At 46.9% G+C, this 17,807-nt stretch overlaps 1 protein-coding gene across 3 annotated transcripts in view; it reads left to right on the top strand.

Annotated features, from left to right (window-relative positions):
* Window positions 1-17,807, top strand: part of HNMT (histamine N-methyltransferase) — a 288,374-nt gene that overhangs the window by 170,806 nt on the left and 99,761 nt on the right. For all 3 annotated transcript variants that reach the window (XM_069616534.1, XM_069616533.1, XM_069616535.1), the window contains exon 4: window positions 5,040-5,147. In XM_069616534.1, the coding sequence (XP_069472635.1) occupies window positions 5,040-5,147 (108 nt within the window). The remainder of the gene's footprint in view (window positions 1-5,039; window positions 5,148-17,807) is intronic.

The raw sequence follows: 17,807 nt of genomic DNA, 5'->3' as shown, positions 1-17,807 counted from the left end.
CCTTTCCTGTCACTCTCTGGCTGGCCACTCTTGGTCCTCTTCCTGCTCCTACATGTGAGGCTAAAAACTTCAGTGTCATCTTCGACTCCACACTTTCCTTCTCTCCTCACATCTCTGACATCTCTAAGAAGTCACACTACCAGCTGCACCTCCTCAGAGTTATTCTTCCTTTCCTCTCCTTCCCCCAGAAGCTCACTTTCTCTAGAGCTCTGGTTCTCTCTTGCCTGGACTACTGCAACAGCCTCTTTCTAAATCTGCCTGCCTCTACTCTCCGCCCTCTGCAGCTCATCCAAAACAGGATTGCTAGACTTGTTCTTGGCCTCAAGCCCAGGAATCTTATCTCTCCAGGACTGAAATCTCTGTACTGGCTCCCAATGGTGGCAAGGATTAAGTTAAACACCCTCTGCATGGTCCACAAGGCCTTCTGGGGCCTGGGACCTCAATACCTTCAACTCTCTCTTCCTAAATATCTTCCTTCACGGGCTCTTTGCTCATCCGCCTCCAACTCCCTCAGGGTTAGTCGCTTCTCCAAGCAGCCAGTTGGTGGTCGATCTCTTTCTTCTGCTGGGGTCTCCCTCTGGAACAGCCTCCCTGCCTCTCTGAAACTTGAGGAGGACCATCTCCGGTTCCGGAAGCACCTCAAGACCTTCCTCTTAGCTTCTGCCTTCTCTCCTCCTCTCCCCTGCTGATCTCCTGGCTAAATCTGATACTGCACTAGTTACCTGGCTTCTCTCTGATCTCGGGCCCAGGACCCCCCCGCCAGTTGTACACCTGCACTACCCCCCCGGTAACCCTTGCGCTCAGGTATTGTTTCTGTATCCTACAGCCCCTACTAGCACTTGACACCTGATTTTTGCACTTACCCTTGCACTTGCCACCAGCTGACTACACTTTTATTTATTGGCTTTATTTATTTTACTGTTATCCTATGTACTGCACTGTCCCGTTCCCTTTCCCCCTGCACTTTTCCCCTTCCCCCCTTCCCTGCACTTTCGGGATCAAAATGTCATCTGGCCTAGTAGGATTGTTGTCTGTGTTCCCGCTGCCCCCCCCTCCTTGCCTCGTTGCACCTTGAAACACTTGTATATAGGCGCGTTATAAATGCCATATCATTTCATATCATATATTGTGATAGTACTTATTTACCCAAGATTCGTCTTGGCCTACGTGTATTTAAATAAACCCTTTTGTTTTTACAATACATAGTGTTTCAGTGTTTCTTTGGACCATATGTATGCAACAATTTCTTTGTACCAAGCTACAGCCCTCTCTTCCTCCTAAGATAAGCCTGGCTGCTCTGTCTACGCTACCAAATACTCAGGTGGTACAGACTTACACTGAGAGTGTAGGTTTGTACTTTCTCAGTTGTATGGTTTTTACTAAGCCCTTAGTTGGACTTCAGAAAAACTGTCTAACACTGTCATCTGTACCTGTCCATTGGTACAAATGGTGCTAAGGGACACTTTTTATTTGGTTGGTCATTTGCAATGTGCATTTGGGGGGGTTGGTGGGTGACTGACCTCTTGACTCCTGGCACCCATCTCTGCTCCACAAACTCCCTTGATCCCCTCCATATCGAGGATGGTGCTCACCTTCTCCTCCCACGGTCTGAGGGCAAGGGGCTCTGTGGTGCTGCCTCCTGTGGCCATGGCATCCTGTCTGTGTTGGGAGAGGAGCCCCTGCATTCGGAGCCGAAGGTAATTCCAACGTTTCACCTTCTGGCTTATTGATTGCCAGATTGCAGTCTTCTGCTGCCCAGATGTTTTGCTCTGCCTTCTTCCATATAATTCCTCACAATTGTCAACCACCTCATGAGTGAGGACTTGTAACTCCCCCTCACTGAAACTCAGCTTCCGAAGCCAGTGTTCGGACTCCTTCCCTCTGGTCCTGTCTTATGACATGATTCCTGTGACTTTTGGGTCCGGATGGATGCAGGAAGTGGGGGGATTCAGGGTGGATTCTGTTTGTCAAGATGGCCACCGCCATGCTTTCCGTTCCGGCGATAATGCTATTTCCGCCCGTGCTAATTACCTGCAGTAACGCTAATTCTGTCGGGTTTCGGCAGTTAAAGTGTGGAGTGCCCTGTTTCAGAGCTAATTCTGCCGGCCCGAATTACTGTTACCGTCGGAGTGGTGTGCACGTTCACGGCACGCTATTTCCGGTGCTGATTCACCCGCATGCCACAGTGGTAACGAGCAGAATTAACACCAGGATACTGCCCAGCTCCTGATGAGGCCTTCTATATTGTGTGTTGGTGTGCATATACCGAGCACTTGCCCTCCTGATCTCCCCTTAGTACTCGCCTAGCCCTGTGGCCCTCTTTCCCCCCCACCGGCCCCTCTCTAAGAAGTCACACTACCAGCTGCACCTCCTCAGAGGTATTCTTCCCTTCCTCTCCTTCCCCCAGAAGCTCACTGTCTCCCGAGCCCTGGTTCTCTCAAGGCTGGACTACTGTAACAGCCTCTATCTTAATCTGCCTGCCTCCACTCTCCGCCCTCTGCAACTTATCCAGAACAGAACTGCAAGACTTGTCCTTGGCCTCAAGCCCAGGGACCGTATCTCTCCAGGACTGAAATCTCTTCACTGGCTCCCAGTGGCTGCGAGGATTAAGTTCAAAACCCTCTGTTTGTCCACAAGGCCTTCTGGGGCCTAAATACCTTCAACTCTCTCTTCCTAAATATCTTCCTTCACGAGCCCTTCGCTCATCCATCTCCAACTCCCTCATGGTCAGCCGCTTCTCGAAGCAACGAGCTGGGGGTAGATCTCTCTCCGCAGCAGGGGCCTCCCTCTGGAACAGCCTTCCTGCCTCCCTGAAACTTGAGGAGAACCATCTCCGGTTCCAGAAGTACCTCAAAACCTTCCTCTTCGCTTCTGCCTTCTCTCTCCCTCTCCCCTGCTAAACCTGCTTAACTCCCCACTGAATTCTGCACTAAACCTGCATCTGGGCCACTCTCAGCGACCTCGGTCCAGGGCCCAGCCACTCTCCACTTGCACTGCCTCCCTAGCTCCCCCTGCACTGTGGGACTGTCACTGTATCCCTACAGACCCCCTTCCCAGCACTTCTCAGCACTTGCTCTGCACTTACCTCGCACTTGCCACCAGCTGGCCCTTTTTATTTATTATTTATTATTTTATTACGCTACTTACCTTGTACTGCACTTCCCCCCCACCTCCTCCCCCTGCACTTTCTCCTTTGCCCCTTACCTCTGCACTTGCGCGATCTGAATGACACCTGGCCTAGTAGGATCGTTTGTCTGTCTTCCCCTTGTTTCCCTCCCTCCCTGCCTCGTCGCGCCTTGAAACACTTGTGTATAGGCGCGTTACAAATACCATATCATATCATATCATATCATACACTTGCACTATCTGCTCTTTACCCAGTAATTCCCTTCCGACCTTAGCACTTTCCCCCCGCCGCCCTCGCACTTTTTGTTACTACACTTGCACGATCCAAATGTCACAAGGCCTGTTAGGACCGTTATTGTTATCTTTCTACCTTTTCCCCCCCTTTTTTGTCTTGTGGAACCTTGAAACACCATTTGTTGTATAGGTGCCTTACAAATATCCAATAAATAAAATAAATACATAGATAGAGTTCTCTCCATCTCTGCTATAGTGAGTGGTTTGAACTGGAACTTGGAATGATTTTTACTTTTCTTAACCTCCAGTGGATCAGATTGTGCCTCTTTGCAGTCCTGTATAGGTCAATACACACAGGTGCAAACTTCAATCAGAAGTCTGACCAAGATTGAGGAGTGAGAGCCCCGTAAAAAGGATGAGTTGTTGGAGCTGGAATTTGGAGAAAGTTGGCAGAGTTAGTGGATATAAGCCAGGTTGGAGCGAGGTGATTTTGGACATTTTGGAGGAGAGCCTGAAGCAGGAAGACCAAGATGAAACATTGTTAGAGAAGATAGTTTACATAAAACAAGGTTGGAGTAGAGATTTGATACGAGAGGGTGAAAGAGGAAGAGAGTTTGTGAAACTAGAGTTGGAGATTGGAGGTTGAATTAAGGTTTTTCGAGAGCAGATTGGTGGTGGGAAGAGAGTTTATGAAGCCAGAGGGGAGAAGAAAAGGGAGAAGGAGGTGAAATGAGAGTTTGGGAGACCTGAGGAGACAGAGCTGGACATAGAGTGTGTGTGAAGCTTGAGGGGGTGGCAGAGGATGAAAAAGAAATGGTGAGACCAGAGAGGGAGAAGGAGATGGAAAGAGAGTTTGTGAAGCCAAAGGATATCAAGGAGGAGTAAGGGGTGTTTGTGAGTACAAATGGGGAGTAGCAGTTGGTTAGTGAGAGCTTGAGCCCAGTGGAAGACGACGGCTATGACGCAGTTGAGGACCAGACCGGAAGTACGTTGTTGGAAGTGTATTATAAAAGAAAGAGGTTGTGAGCAGAGAGGGAACTGGAGATAGAGTATATCCAGAGTAAGAGCCTATTGAATTACCTTCAGCTATACCTCTTCCTCCTCAAGAGTACACATCAGACCCTACAGAAAGGAGTGAGACCATGTTTGCGAGGTTAAGGGTGCATGAAACCCTAAAAGTCATAACAAAGTCTTCAAATGTGGCCTTTCTTTTGGGACTTTTTCTTTTGGTGCACCAGGTTTTCTTTAGGGTATGTGGACACCTGAAGAATCCCTAACATGTGAGAGACTGAGACCCACTCAAGAGAACGGAGTCAGTGGTTACCAGGGTCCCTAGTCAGAGGGAGATTTACCAGGAAGAGGAGACTCTGGGACTTAGGTTTTTGTAAATTCCCATATCAGTTCTGGTGCTTAAGCTTGAAAACCTTGTCTTGGCTGATTCTTGACATGCTGTTACTACGTTGCAGTAGGTGCCAAGAAAAACAGAGCCATATGGACATCAACCATAGTCATTGTCATCACAGCTCCAACTGGCACTCTCTATAACATGCATTTAAAGCTTTCACCCAACATTGCATCCGATGACGCATAGCACAGTAGCAGTATTCTATATGAGCAAGTACTGTTGAGCATTTTGTTTTACCCTTTTCTCTGTTAAAAATATGTTTTTTCTTGTTTAGGTGAAATTGATCTGCAGCTATTGTCACACATCCAAAGAAAGTACCCAGGAGTTCGAGTTAACTATGATGTAGTTGAGCCAAGTTCTGAGCAAATCTCAAGTTACAAAGGTAATACTTAAATAATCTATGCCTAAATTCAGTGCCTTGAAGGAATTGTTGCCTACTGTACCATGTTTTCAATTAAACACTGTCTACACCCTTTCTAATATCCTTTCAAACACAATGGATGCGGGAATATTGCGTCTTTGCCCGTGTCACAAGTGAACCATTCATATCACAAATTACCATTTTTATGTCAACACATGTGGCACTGTCCTGGGTCGAGTCAAGGAATGAAAAATAATACACAATGAGGTAGCAGAATAGGGTCCCTCACTGTGTGATTGGTACCCTTCCTGTTCGGTGAGAATTGGCAATGTTTTAGGCTAGTGCTTTGTCATCTGTGAATAGAACAACCAAAGTTGATCAGCAAGAGCATCTCGATATAGGAGGCTATGAGTTTGAAGGAGGTCTCTGGAAGAGCAGTCCTACTTCAGTCAGTTTCTGATGGTGTGTCGCCAGCAGTGGGGCCTGGCCGGAAATAGAGAGGTTTAATCACATTTTCAGGTTCTCTGAAGTGTCCAGTCCTGAAAGTTATGGAAGATTCCATTTTCTGCAGGGGAAGTTGTTATAAAGAAGAACGTTCCAGGGCTGTTGTTACTCACTGCCCTCATAGAGGAAAAGCTCCACGGTTGCTAGAATGCTAAAAATTGACAGGGGGTCTATGTCTTCGATGGGGCTGATAAAACTAAGCAGAATTTGTATTGGCACTTTGAAGCAAAGGTAGTTAGGTTGTGAAGGGTTTGGACCTGCAGAATAATAGGTAATTACTTGGAGGATGTTGCCATGGACAAGAATTTTGTCTGTTAGCCCATAGATGAGACAGAAGGATTGGCAGAATGGTGTTTGGAATCAGACAGAAACCTAAATGGAAAAGTAAGGATTAGAGTCGGCAAAGCACATTTCAGTTCTCTAGGGTGAAGGGTACCAACTAGGCTTAAAGTAGTTTCAGGAATGATGTAGTTAAAAGGGGAGGTAGCAGGTAGAGACTGGTTTTCAGTGAATTCAGAGCAGGACAAAGTGTTCACTCAAGATTTCAATTGCCTTAAGTAATAATCATTTTTTTGTGTGGTTTGCTTAGTGCTTTTTTAAAACGCAATCTTTTTTCTACCTTTTCTAAATGTGTATTTTCCCCCCTGTGTTCTTTCTTTCCATTCCATGCAAGGTTATTCTCTACCTGACTCCTTGGTGCTCAAATTGGAACTAGTCTATGTTTGGTGTTTCACTGGCACTTGATTTGATTGGTAGGGCAACTGTACAATAACATGAATACTTAAGTGACAGATTTTAGTTGTTTTTTTATGTAGAGTCCTATGATTGTGCATTACAGGATAGCGTTTGACTATGTCAAATGATTCGTTTAGTCTCCTTGAGTTCTTAATGTGATAAATATGAGGGAAATAATACATTGTCATTACCTGCTTTGTATGTCATCAGATGAAGCTCCTTTCAAGATAATGGGGGAGTAGTGCACAGAGAGATGGATATGGGGGGCATCCGAAAGGCAGTGAATTAGGTTAAATCAAAATTAAAGGAAAAAAGTGGCCATGAAAGAGCATTAAAGGAAACCTAATTGGATTTTTCAATTCAATTCCAACGTTTTAATAATGCAATAATCTTTTAATGCAACTAATAGTATAACTTCTTTATGTTATGCATGTTGGTTCAATCCTCCTTTCATTGTCATCAAGTGATAATAAAATGTATCCCTACTCTGGGATTTCAGTTCTTGTCTTCACTCCCCACTCTGGAATTTCAATCTTTCTCATTTCCCCCTCTGTGGTTTGTCTCTCTCTCTCTCTCTCTCTCTCTCGATCACCCGCCTCTCTCTACCACTGAGCGACCTGTACCTGGGATCTGTAGCGGTGCTTCATGGGTGGGCCATCGAGTTTCTCTGCCTTCTCTGCCTCCTCTGCTGGCGCAGAGCCGCTTATGCAAATCTTCAACTGGGCCTGGGTTGTTCTTCTTGGTGGCTTCTCTCTTGCTTTGTGTCCGCCTCTCGGTGCGGCTGTCACCAGGCATCTGCTGCATGCAATTGAGCAACTGCTTACCGGATGTCCGGCAGTGGGCTCTTCGCGAGGGTAGTCTATTCTATTCTCCGCTGACGTGAATTCGCTTAGGCGAATCTTCAACTGGGTACTGCAAGGTTATTTCTGCTGTGACCTGCTACATTTTGCTTCAGTGTGTCCCGGCCGAGCACGCCGATGCTGGCTTCTCTGTCTCTGCCCTATTCTTCTTTGCCCTGTATCACACAGTTAATTGAGGGCCTGATGAGGTTCCTCCGTGGTTGACCATCTCACGGACCCTCCTCCAGAGGGCTGGTTAACACATCTGCTCATATACTTTGTTTGGGATAGGGCATATCTACGGTCAAAAGCGAAGTCAGCCATGATTAAAGGGTGTATATGATTAATACAAAACCTAGCCCCTGCATACCCTATAAAGGCATTAGTAAGGGGGATCATGGAAATGATTTCTACATTGGGCTTGTCATTCCCTAACAGACAGTCCGCTGGAATTGCTTTCTTGACAGCAATGCAAAGCTGAGAGGTTTCACCCCTCCAACTAAACACTATGATAGCCAATTGGCATCTGGTGAGTCCATCAAATCTAATAATTAACTTCTGAACAACCTTGTCCTCCTGCATACATTGTTGTCAGACATCAGCGATACTCGCTGCAGTAGTACAAAGTGCTGGGGCTTTGTTGCCATTTATGAACACATTGTCCAAGAGATTTGCTGTGTTGTTGGGAACCAGGACCTAGATGGGCGAACCAGTATCTTTCCTAAATAGCGATATTAGGGTACATTTGGCCAACGACTGCCTAGTGGGAACTCATCTATGATACCCATACTGAGTATTGCCTCCTTATCCTCCATGAGGGTGGCACTAACTACAGCCTGCTTGAGTATACCCTTGCAAGATGGATCTCTCCTATATGTCATGTCACCACATAGAAATCAGCCTCTTGGTGCAGTGGAGCCGGGTGCCCTCACTCTTTCTTGCTGTGGGCGCTGTAAGTGACTCATGTTGGCAACAGTAAAGACAGACACAAGTGATCAGAGTTCAAGGGTGTTTATTGATTAATGAATGCAGGGTGGAAAAACACCTAACCCAAACCTAAATCTTAAATGGGTGCAATCGTTGACCATCAAATGAAAAATAAGGCAGACTTAGTGGCGTTGTGTCAAAATAAAAGGGCCTATCCTAAGAAAAAACCTATTGCCAATTAATTACAGAAAGAGTGTGGGATACGGTATAAATAAAGAAAGAACTGTTCTCAAATCATAAGACAGAATGTGATTGTCCTGGGTCTCCCTTCTCCACATTTTTTGCAAGGGGAAAGATGGGACCTTGGAGTACAGAACACACTTAGGCTTTCTTAGCACGAGCTGACAGTTCCGTTCTAGCTGGCACAGCACACGCTCAAGCTTTCTTAGCACGAGTCGGCAATTTTGTTGCAGCTATCAGGTTCTTCAATGGTAAAGTCTCTTTTCAATAAAAAGTCTCTTGCCTTCGAGGTCTGATATAACGAACAAACAAACAAACACAAAGTTGTGCTTCATGTATACTTTGGGTGACGGCTTCACCCCTATGTTTCCCTCTTCTGGGTGCAGACCTTTCACAATATCATATCCAACAAATTCACAAGACAGGTCTCTTCTCAGTGAACTTTGGGTGCTAGCTTTCCACCCATGGATCTCCCTCAGCCGGGCTCGCATCGGGCTCGCATCCCAAATGACACTTCCCTTCCCCTTTTCTTGCAATACTTCTTGCTTTTTGCACTTGAGGTGAGGATTTGGCATCCCTTGGTCCCCCTCTTCCGGGCATAGAACCCTTTTGAATATATGTGTCGGTTCTCAGCCGCCCTCTTCCAGGTTCACTATGGCTTTGGACAAAGACAGTTCACCTTTTTTTTTCTTTTTTTTAAACTTGTATTTAACTTGCACAGATGATCACATTAAAGTACTTTCATTGCATCATTAACGTTACAGTTGTTGACATTTTAGTACATTGTTGTAGTGTAACATATTATATTTTCAAGACTTCCTTGTTCCTCATCATTTACACTTTTGTCCACAAGATACTGTCTGAACCCTCCCCATACATCTTTCGGACGGCATGTCACTGGCAATAGGCTGGAATATATCTCTTTGTTGTCATTCTCACAAATCATATCTTTCATTCAGTCTCCCAGTACCAGCGTCTCCCTGTTCTTCCATCACATCAATATCACTTGTTTGGCTAACAAAAGGCGCAGGTTCAAGAATTCGCGCAAAGTTGGGCTCATTTTGGAGACAATCCCCAATACACATTTTCCTGGGTCCCAGCTAATGGAATTTCAGACATCTCTTCTAGTTCTTTACACACGTCTGACCAGTATTCGGTCAGGCTTGTGCAGGACCACAACATGTGGAGTATACCCGCCTCCTTGCACCCGCATCTTGGACATTTCCCTGTGACCGTGGTGTACATGTTTTTGAGTCGGGTCGGGGTGAAATGAACTCTGTTCAGTATTTTAAAGTGTATCTGGAATAACAAGATATGTTTTTGGTCAGGCCCCATAGTTGTGTCCACTGTGTTTCAGAAATGGTGGTTTCCAAGTAGCGTTGCCATTCCTCTTTAATGTTTGGGGCTTGGATGTGCCTGGTTACGAGTGTGATTTTGTATAGTGTAGAGGCTGATTTCCTGACCGCACTTGGGGAGAGTACATATCCCAGACTCCTATGTGATAGGGGTTCTTTGGGAAAACACTCCCACGTGTTGGCAATTGCCGAACGTAGCATGAGGTATTGCAATTTCTGCATCAGTGTGTCGTCTATGATCATTTTGATTTCGTCCCAGCTAATGAATTGTTTATTGACAAACAGATCCCCAAAGTGGACTGTGCCCCTGTCTCTCCAGTGTGCGGCCAGTGTCGTATCTCGGGTAGGTGGAATGTATGGCGCGTCCCATAGGGGCATGCCAGGGCTGTATAACACTGTGGTTCTGGGATTATCCGTTAGTCTGGACCATGCTCTGCATGTGGTGCGTTTAGGGTCCATATAGTTATCGTTCCTCAATCCACCCCTGGTCAGTTTATGCAAAAGGCTTGTTGGACCTACATCGTGTGTTTCAGTCATTTAGAGCAGCCAAGCCCTTCCTCTCACCTAATAATTGCGTCATTCTAGCAAGGGCATTAATCCTGTCGAAACTAGATTACTGCAACGCCCTCTACATAGGCAGTAACAAATACATCACCTCCAAAATTCAGAAACTTCAAAATAATGCCCTGAGATCCGCCCTAAACTCCCCTACAAATACCCACATATCAGACCCTAGGAGATCTACCAACTGGCTCTCCACTAAAGACAAAATCCTCCTCAAAACAGTCTCCCTGGCAGCCCCGCAATACCTTATAGACAGATTCACCAGACAAACAGCCTCTCGCCCCTTACGAAAAGCTAACTCTAACCTTTTGTTAGTACCCAGATTCAAACTTACTAAATCTGGTGGGAGTAGCTTCACTGTTAAAGCGGCACAACTGTGGAACTCCCTTCCAACTGCTCTAAGGAAAGATCTCCCTTACCAGCAATTCAGATCCAATCTGATCCAATGGCTAAAAGATCATGATTCCTAACTTCGCCCTACTGTCATTAGGGATCTCATGTATATTTTGTATATTTGCTCTGCTCTATTTATCTGTCACATCTGCATTCTTGTTAACTCACTGTACAAACTTCTGTGATTTTTTGACACTACATGTCTACAGCATTGTAACCGTAGCTGTACCCCTGTTTATTTGTAACATGTAACCTAAATTGAACAACCCTCTTTCTGCCATCGCGCCCGAATACCCTTGGGTCTGATGTGCAATATAAATAAACAAACAAACAAACAAACAAACATATACACATGTTTTCTCTTTTCCCTCTTGACTGAACAGCAGCAACAAGGTTCAGAGATGAAGGTACATTTTAATGCAATTTAGTGCCATTATATCACTTAACATAATGAGATGCATAATATTCACAATGACATTCTATTTCTCTTTTCTATCTTCCTTTATGCTGAAACTGTCAATGGGTGCACATGCTATGTACTTTATTATTTGTTTGATGTTTTTGTCTTCTTAAAAATTGGGATGATGTATTAATTACTGTATAATATGGCAAAATGTAAGCCCTGAAGATGGAGAATCACTCCAAAATGCATCGGCTCTCTAGCCAGACTTAGACCTAAGATCTGCTTTTCTAAGAGCATTAACCGAATTCAGCAGACAAATTATGTTGAATAAAATTGGTTATTTTATTACAACTATGAAATCATATGAATGACTCAACTCTGATTTAAAAGCATGTATGACTGCGAGATGAAATATTATAAAACCAAAGGAATTGTTAAAGTAATAGCACAAAGCTCTTTTGAGCTTTTGAGAGCATCAGACTTAGCTGGGTGAGCCCATCCAGCTTTTTTGTGTGTTTCTGTGTGCTCGCTGTACCACAAACATTGCAGACCATCCAGGGTCTCCGAGCAGTTCCTTAAGTAACTCTTCCACAGCAAGCTCCATTGGGCCTTTAAGTGTCTCTTCTGGCACTCCTACTATGCGTATAGTGTTGCAGCGTGACCTTGTTTCCAAGTCCTCGCCCTTCAGTTTGACTGTGCCCAAATCCTTTGCCATGTTGGTCACCGTATTTGACAGTGTCGCAAGCGTGTCTTCACTCGCGCTGATCCTTGTCTCGGCTTCAGTAATGCGGCTTGTGACCTACTCCAGCTGATTTCAAATTGATGTGACATTGATATTAATGCCATCAAGTTTATCATTGAGGGCAGCAAAGCGTTGCTGCATAGATGTGAAGACCCTGTGTAGGTCCATGGGAGCTGATGATGCCGATGATGAGGATGAGGCACTGTGGCCGGTTCCCTCACTACTCATGACATTTTCTTTGTTGGTCGGCTTTTTGAACTTTTCTATTGTTCCCCCTTTGGACATCGTACTGCGCTCTGCAGGTATCTTCTCACTTTAGTGTTCGTGGTATTGCGTCTCAGCATTCCTAGGTGCCTCAGCTGGGTCAACCCTTACTGCACTGCATCGCTAGGAGTGGGTTTGGCTAGATACTTTATGTTCGGGGTCAGCCACTTTGGAATTCCGAGGACTGAGTTTGTTCACTGATATCTCTTCTCCCCACTGGAGGAGTCCCTGTATGATCTCCTGCTTCCTGACCAGTCTGGTATCTTCTAGGTTATTGAGACTTGCCCAAAGGGTGTAACTAACGTACCTTTGTGCGCCCTGCCTCGTGGTATGGTCGGGCAATGTGTGCCCTTATTCACAGCTCCCGTTAGCTCTTGATGTTTGCCTTGAGAGTGCCGCCTTTCTAAGGAGCAGGCTGTTCAGTTTTGTATGCTGGGCGGTTCCGCGTTGTCATGCCCGGTTGTACACTGGGGCTTAAGCGTTTGTTGCTGGTGTACCTTACCACTACTGACAACGCTGTTTGGCAAGGGACCCAATTACTGAAGTGTCACATAATATGCACCTTTTCGTGGATGTTGCAGAGTGGGCGTGTTATAGCAGTTTTGGGCGTTCGCCAGTCAGTGTTCCCTTTGCCTGTGGGATTGTTCACAGCCTGCTCCGCAGTTCTGCCTCGTTTGCATCTACAGTGATCTCAGCATCGCAGGGGGGAATAGTTAGTGTTAGCCTCTGCTGGGATCCTTGATCGGGGTTGATTGGCAATGGATCTATCCCTCGCTATATCCCACGTGGCTTATGCTGCTGTAGTGCGCATCAGAGGTATGCGCTATGTACCAAGGTCTGCCCCCAAAGCCTTCTCCCGCTGGTTTTACGACACTGTGGCCTGTGGGTGATACGGGTACCTGTGTCCCTGTCCGGATAGTGCGTGATCAGAGGAGCTCCACGGTCCTGCAACACCAGCCGCTTGCACGTAGTTAGCTGTTCCGCTTGTGTTCGATTACTTTAGTGGCTATACAGTGTTTTAGGGTGAGTGTATTGTCGTGTGCGGGCACACCGTTTGAGGGGTGCGCCAGGCCAGTCTAAGTGTTCGATGGCGACTGCTTCTCTTAGGTACTCCTTCAATGGTGTGTGACTGTTCTCATCTGCGGCTTCTTGCAGTGGTCTGAGATACTGAGGCAGTCCTCTGCTGCACTTGCAAGAGTTATGAAGCCGTGGCCTGCCAGGGTAACGCGTCGGGTTCTCTCTAGTGCCATTCACATGCTCGCCGCTGCTTGGTTCATGCCAGTGAGGGTTTGTGTGCTGTTTCCCTTGTTAACCCCTCTGCATGCCTCTCACGTGCCTGTAAGGGTTTGTGGGCTTCTTCCCTTATTAGCGCACCATATAGTCTGCCCGAGTTATGGAGGCATGAGGGGTTTCAGGATCCAATGCTTGGTGGGTCGAGCGGGTGCTAGTCAGCTTGCCACTGTTCCAGTATGTGAGCAAATACCACCCAGCGTGCCAGCTTATCGCCGTCTTGCTGCGGTCAGATTGCTGTTCCAGTGCCTCGGGTGCAGGCGCTCCTTGAATATCACCCTCAGTTTTCTATCACTGTGTAACTTAAGGTCAGTCGGGAAGCCAAGCGGTCAGTTGCCACACTCCAGGTGGAGCCTCCAAATATCTCGTCGATCTCGAGCTCTGAGCCTTGCAGTTTTGCCGTTGGTTCAGGAGTCACATCTTACTTTGTGGATAAATGCTCTCGGAGACTGTGGGTCTTCGGTGTATTCACAATACTGACAACTGAGAGGGGCCGGAGTCGAATGTGCGGGCGGTCCTCAGGTGGCTCTGCTACCGCAAGGGGCAGGCTCATAGAATTTCCAGACCTTGTCCCAGCTGTCGTGGAGGGCCTCTTCAAAAGCTCAACATAGCTCTGTTGTTACCAGCCAGAATTCTGCAATGTTTTGAGAGGCTGTGGCCAGCAACCTTAGACACCTTCTCCTTCAATGATGATGAGAACCGGACATTTTTCAGCAAGTTCTGTGTCCCGTTCCACAGCACGCCTCAGGAGCTCACGCTCAAAGCTGCATAGTGCTTTGTGCGCAACAGTGTCCCCCCCACCCGACAGTTCATCATTTAACTTTCGGCAGTGTTAATGAGTTTTCAAACAATGCTCGTGGACATCTCTCTGCCGGTTTCATTTTTGTCAACAAACTGTTTCTCGGGACTTTAGTCTTTGCTCCTCTCAATTGGCATCCACTCTTGCCACTTCTCAATTCCCTTTGTTCAAGAGCTGAATTCGTGAAGCAGGATTTATATCCCATTCAAATCATGTATTAATGTTCACCATGCGGGATTCACTTTGTCATGCTCCGTCCCTGGAAATGCTGGAATCAGTGGAGATTGGGTAGCATTGTTCACTCCAACCGTATTCAACGGTCTAGTCTACCCCTAAAATGGCCACCAGGGTAATATAGGCGGTCACTTCCGGATACGCGGTGCGTTGTATCCGTTCTTGGACCTACGCTGCTGGTACTGCTGCCCTGGTACTAGGGTTCTGCTTTGTTTGTTAATTGCCTTTTTCCTCTCTTCAGTTTCAATCGCTCATATCTGTCTCTTGCTCGGCTTCTGCCTCTTCGCTCCATGCTTTCTCGTACTTTTCTTTCCTTCTAGCTTGCCGTGCTGACGGAACTCTTGTTTTACTTTCGGTTTTGTACCCTCTCTTGGTATCGGGTCTATTCTGCTTTGCACGCTTCTCTCTCGCTTACTTTCTGTCTTCTCGCATCTAACGGTGTGAAGTGTTCGGCCTTCTTCCCTTTTTTTTTAAGGTTTTTTGACCGATGCCGACACTTTACTAATCTGTACTTAGTCACTCTGACTTTCCGTTCTATCTATCCTTTGTTGTTCTTACCTGTCTTTCACTCAGACCTGCCTTTTCCGGTTTACCTTCTCATGTGAACCCTTCTGTTTCTACCGTTTGGGGTTCTCTTGTCTGTTTATTCTGGTACACATATTAGTCTTATCTACTACCTTTCATCTGGCTGTCCTTCTGTACGTGATATATACCGTACATTGCTCTTTTGGATTCCCTATTCCTCAGGAATTCTAGTTACGGGGAACACCTGATCCACCTTTACAGCCAACCTCTTATCCTCTTTGAAGGTTGCAAATCCAGCCTTTTAGGTACAGAAATACCAGTCTTTGTTCCACTGCATTTCCTTATTCCTCGTTTATGGAAGAACATTTCTACATCTGTTGAACAGGATATTCTTTACTCAAGACAACGGCTACTCTTACAAGCCTGGAACTGGTCACACATCTCAAGCAGGGTTTTTTCTGCTGCATTTGGCTTTTTTCCTGGACATTTTGGGAGCTTGCTCCTTGGGGTTCCCCTTGATCCTGTTCCCCTGCAGGTCACGGTGGCCTCCGAGGGAGTTCGCCCTTACTTGCACATAAAAAAGGAAAAGGAGCTCAAAGAAACCAAGAAAACCAGAAGGAAGAAGGAATCTGATAACGCCAAAGACACTATTGAAGACTCAGGTGAGGAGAGGGAACGGGAGGTACTTCAGATCCTGACACACTTCCTTTAGCTTTCTCAATCATCTGCCGGTCAAAGAATTTCAATGGCAAAGAGGATATCACAAGACCTCTGTAGGACCGCTTTGACCTCTTTTTGCCTCTTCCCAAGGGCTTCTGGCTATGGTAGCCTTTCTACCATTGGGTAACCGGCCAGAGTTTCCTGCCTGAGGTCCCATGTGGTGCCGACCTCCTCTGTTTCTTGGAGTCAAGGTTGATATCTCCGCGACCAACGCCCTTCCCCGGCTTGGTTATCAGCAGAGGATGGTCTTGCGTACCTTAGACATCTGCTGCAACACACACAGGCCTTTTTTTGCGGTCTTCTGTCTTCATTTGTGGAGGCTTCTCTGGACTGGCTCGGAAAGGGCAAGGTCACTTCTCTCCTTGTCAACCCCTCGATCTGCACCGTCTTTCTCATCCTCTCGAACTGCCATGCTGAGTTAACTCTTACGTTGTGCAGTCTGCCTTGTTCGTCATGAGCTCTCATGTTCTAACCTTTATCCCTGTGGGGAAAGGAAAGGGTCATCAGATGTGTGTGGTTCTTGTCAGTTGCCTGACTCTGCCTGACCCTTTGGTTGGGGCATGTCAGGTAAATAGTTTTATTGTCAGTTTGTTATGACCGGAGAAAGTGGAGAAGGGGGTTGTGAGAGTTTCCAGATATCCTGCGGGATAGAAGGGGGAAACAGTGTTGTACGAAGTTATAACCTTCGAATGGGGGAGTTTGGTAAATTCAGAAGGGCAAGATTTGTAAGGGGTGTAGAACAAACGGGAATGCCCAGGATTATTGTTGAAAAATAAAAAGCGGGGATTGTGGGAACAGTAGTGTTTGGACCACCTAGACGTGGAGAAGAATGACTGGGGGGGTTTGGATAGGAAACAGAAAACCAGGGATTCTGTGAGTTGTGGTTTTTAAGTGTTACCGGGTTTGGGCTCCTAGGGGATTGGTCAGATATGGAGGGGTCGTTGGATTTGGGTAAGGGAAATTCTGTGGGTGGAAGAGAGGTAGACTTGGAACAAAACATAAAGGTCTCAGGGACTTTGTCCTCCTCACCTTCATCCCAGGGGAAATACAGCATCTCACCTTGGATATTCCCCCAAACATAACCTGTGGTTCCCCTACCAAGGGAATCCTCCCTCGCTCATCCACCCCCAGGGTTGGGATCTGAGAGTGCCAGCCTGTCCCTGGCCACCTGAATAAGGGATTTTTGAGGTCTATCTGGGAGAATATGCTCAGGTTTCTCACAGTGCTGAGGAACTGTGAGTCGGAAGCGGCTGGGAGAGTGAGCAGTGTCTCACAGTGCGGCTTGACTCGTCTACTCGTCAGAGCGTGTGAGGTCCCTTCCTCTAAACGTTTCTCTGCGTTTCTCTGCGAGGAGTGCGGAAGGAGCCGACGTAGTGCTACGCGGCCTGAAGCGAAGCAGGACGCTCACTGAGGCACCCGGCAGAGCGGCAGTGGTGGAGCCCGCGGAGCTGCTGAACTGAGGAGCGTCCCGTTGAGGCGGTGTGTGGGGGGGGTGTTGCTGCGGTCAGCTGGCAAAGCAACCAATGGAGAGGCCCCCCTGCGAAGAGGCAGCTACGAGGCGGTAAGCAGTAATGCCTCATTAAGGCTGCCAACAGAAACAACAGAGAGCATTGGTGCAAAGGCACCTTACCGTTACCTTGCTCCTGATATTCCTGTCTATGACACGCCACAATCTCCTTTTTCGCTAGCGGTCTGTTTTGCTCCTGGTCCTGATATTTTTTCCTTTGTTACGCCACTCCCGCTTTTTTATTACTTTTTATTACTCCCCCCCGTAAAGACAGAAGCGCGGGAGGAAGGTGCGGGTGTCTTTGCCGGGACCGCTGAACTTAAGGAAGTTCAGCGGCCGTTATATCTGGTGCCTGTGGGTGCCTATTGACGTCCCTGCTCCCCCCCCCCCCCTCACCCCTGGCACAGTACTGCAAGCTGGAACCGGTGGTGCAGGGGACACACTAAGACTTTGTTGGGGAGGTGCTGGAACTGTAAGAGAGGTGGGAAGTACTCCCTGTATCCCCAGTGGAAGAGGCCCATTGGACCCCCTCTCCCCCTGTGTGACAGACAGGTGACTCCATAAAACAGTACCACTACCCTCCCTCTAATTATCTACTCATTTGAACAACTTAAAATGCCTCCTAGACAAAAGACAGCAC

Source organism: Ambystoma mexicanum, chromosome 9, assembly GCF_040938575.1.
Source record: "Ambystoma mexicanum isolate Mex_15411 chromosome 9, UKY_AmexF1_1, whole genome shotgun sequence".
Taxonomy (NCBI): domain Eukaryota; kingdom Metazoa; phylum Chordata; class Amphibia; order Caudata; family Ambystomatidae; genus Ambystoma; species Ambystoma mexicanum.
This window is presented reverse-complemented; position numbering and strand designations above follow the sequence as displayed.